The 2,540-nt window shown below is 45.2% G+C and overlaps 1 protein-coding gene across 1 annotated transcript in view; it reads right to left on the reverse strand.

Moving 5' to 3' along the window:
* Positions 1 to 1,944: 1,944 nt before the first annotated feature.
* hydin (HYDIN axonemal central pair apparatus protein) overlaps positions 1,945 to 2,540 on the reverse strand; it is a 123,358-nt gene continuing 122,762 nt past the window's right edge. The window contains exon 84 of the mRNA XM_037540214.1: positions 1,945 to 2,540. This exon is cut by the window's right edge and continues 9 nt beyond it. Within this exon, the coding sequence (XP_037396111.1) occupies positions 2,040 to 2,540 (501 nt within the window). The 3' untranslated portion in view covers positions 1,945 to 2,039.

Raw genomic sequence — 2,540 nt, forward strand, 5'->3', positions numbered from 1 at the left:
CCCTCATTACCTTAGCGTCTCTATAAAGGCCTCAGGTGACCTTTGAGAGTTGAAAGACTGTTGAAAGGCTCCCCCAGTCCTGCCCTTTGCCAGAGGTGATTAAGTCCTCCCTGCTAAAAGGCCCCTTTATTTAATTGGTGCTCAGAACAAGCCCCCCCATACACACAGTTTGGGGTCCTACAGCGAGGCATTTAGCCTAACAGAAACGCGGCGCTGAAAATATTATTACATATTATTATATATTATTATTATAGTCTCTTTAACGTACGCTGAACGGAGCCAAAAGCTTTTTCTACTTTCTCCTTCCCAAGCTGAGCTCGAGTAATTATGACAAGCCTGTAATCGCTTGTCTTCAGTGGCGCCTGGAACACCACCCCCTGCCGCCTCAGTGCAGCTGTAACAGGCCGTTTCCCGCCTCTGTGCCGAAGTCAGCACAGTGGCATGCTGCAGTGTCCACACGGAGCCTCGAAGGCCCTTAGCAGGTGAGCGGCCACTTCGGTTACTGCAGCTATAGCCTCATCAGCCCCTTGCTGTAGCACCCAGTAGGAGGCGAGTTCCTTCACGCTCTGTAGGGCCCTGCTTATGCCCGGCCGCTGAATGGTGGGCTGCCTGCCACTCAGCCCCACTGCAGCTGTTGTACCCTAGCTCTTTCAGCAAAAGACATTTTGTCTTGATTACTCTGGAAATGGCTAATGAGCGCTGGTGGGTGTTTGTAGAGAGCCATCAAAAGCATCTCTAGCAGACAGAGTCCACTCTATCAACGCTGAATCACTGAGGAGACTCACAACTGTAAGTCCATTCAGACAATTAGGTCTGATGATTATTACTTCAAGCCTATTTCACACTTAAAAGCCTGCAGCAGATATGGTACATGTATTGCACTGGTATAAGCAACAGATTTTCCAGGGAGCTGGCGGTTTACCATAAGCAGCATTATCATATTGTGAACTCACCCGCTTAATGGTCAGGGCTCGAGAGGTTTGGAGAAAAGGGCACAGCGGACAAACTGCAGAAAAATCGAGAGCCAATTTAAACTGTGTTCCTATAAGGGCTATTGCTTAATGTCAGGCTGCCCTTGCTTTGGCTCCGCTCGCCCACTCTCTCGTTAAAAGCACTCCCACAGTCCATGCAAGGGTCTCTCCAGAATGAGACAAAAAAAATGTAAAAACCAGACAAATATTAAAGTCGTATGCAGACCACTAATTGGACGCAAGTCTTAGTAAGCACTCACCACTCATAGAAATGTGTACACACACAAATCCCTCTAATAAGAGCAGAGGAGTGGAGTCATGTCATATCATGTTAGAGGTGTTGTACAGGGCAGCAAGTGCACCTCCTGGTGGAGGTCAGTCGTAATCTGGGACTGGACTGGCAACCCACATACATACTACTATGTATTTCTTAAATTTAAGTTAAAGAAAAGAAAAGCACAGTGCTGTGCCAAAGTCAGAGACCACCACTGATTCATTTATTTCATTTCCGGTTAAAATGAAAAGTGATTAATTTTCAGTGTAGCTTAGATACAAAATAATAGACTGCCACAGGGAAAGTAAAGTCAAAGGAAAATACGTGAAAAAAATGTCTAAAACTTATAATATTGAAAGACCACCGGTTTTCATCTTTAGATTTTCATCCCTCTAGATTTCTCTGAAAAACTGAAAGCAAATCTCCCAAAAAGAATGGAATCTGTAATAAAGGCAATGGTAAATTAAATACTGGATAATTTTACAATATGTTTAGTTATTACGACACATGTGATATTGTCAGTTAAACAGATGTTTTTGGGTTTTTTTTTCCTGATGCTGGCAAAAGTATTTTTTATTCAACTTGTGTAATAAAATATCCATTTTGACTAGAAAAAAAATAAATGAAGGTGGTCTTAAACTTTTGTACAGTACTGTACATCAATACAAAACTGAATGATTAAAAAACTACAAAGAGGGACACTTTTTTATCTCTAAAGCATTTATTTATTATGAAAACTAAATCTTGAGGAAAACATAGCTTATTGCAGTATTTGTTCTCTGGATCTCAGCACTCTACGCTGTCTTCTCTCTCTGAGGTTGCTCTGGGCAGAAGCCCTTTAGGTAGTACACCCAGGAGAGGCTCTGTCCATGGCCCTCTGTCCGTGGGCTGGAGACGATCAGCTTCCCTGTGCAAGGGGCCTTGCCATCTGCCGGAGAGCCCTCGTAGGCCACCAGAATGTTGTGGGTCTTCTTGGACCGGATGGTGTCCGCACCCTTGACAGTAAAGGCTGGGTTATCCACATGGAAGGAGAAAGCGGTGGTTTGCGGGAAGATGTTCTTAAAGGGGATGGAGATGTTGGAGCCAGTGCGGATGGTCAGAGGGCCCTGAGCTTTGGGATGGGTGCAGGTGCCATACAGTGGGAACATATACTCGCCACCGAAGCTGGATGAAACCGTGAGCAGGCCTCGTACTTCACCCAGCTGGCTGGGCTCGAAACAGATCTCCACACTGGCATCATTGCCTGCCTGGAAGCCCGCCGCCACTGTTATGTTCTTGTCCACAATGAAGTCTGG

Source organism: Pygocentrus nattereri, chromosome 7, assembly GCF_015220715.1.
Source record: "Pygocentrus nattereri isolate fPygNat1 chromosome 7, fPygNat1.pri, whole genome shotgun sequence".
Taxonomy (NCBI): domain Eukaryota; kingdom Metazoa; phylum Chordata; class Actinopteri; order Characiformes; family Serrasalmidae; genus Pygocentrus; species Pygocentrus nattereri.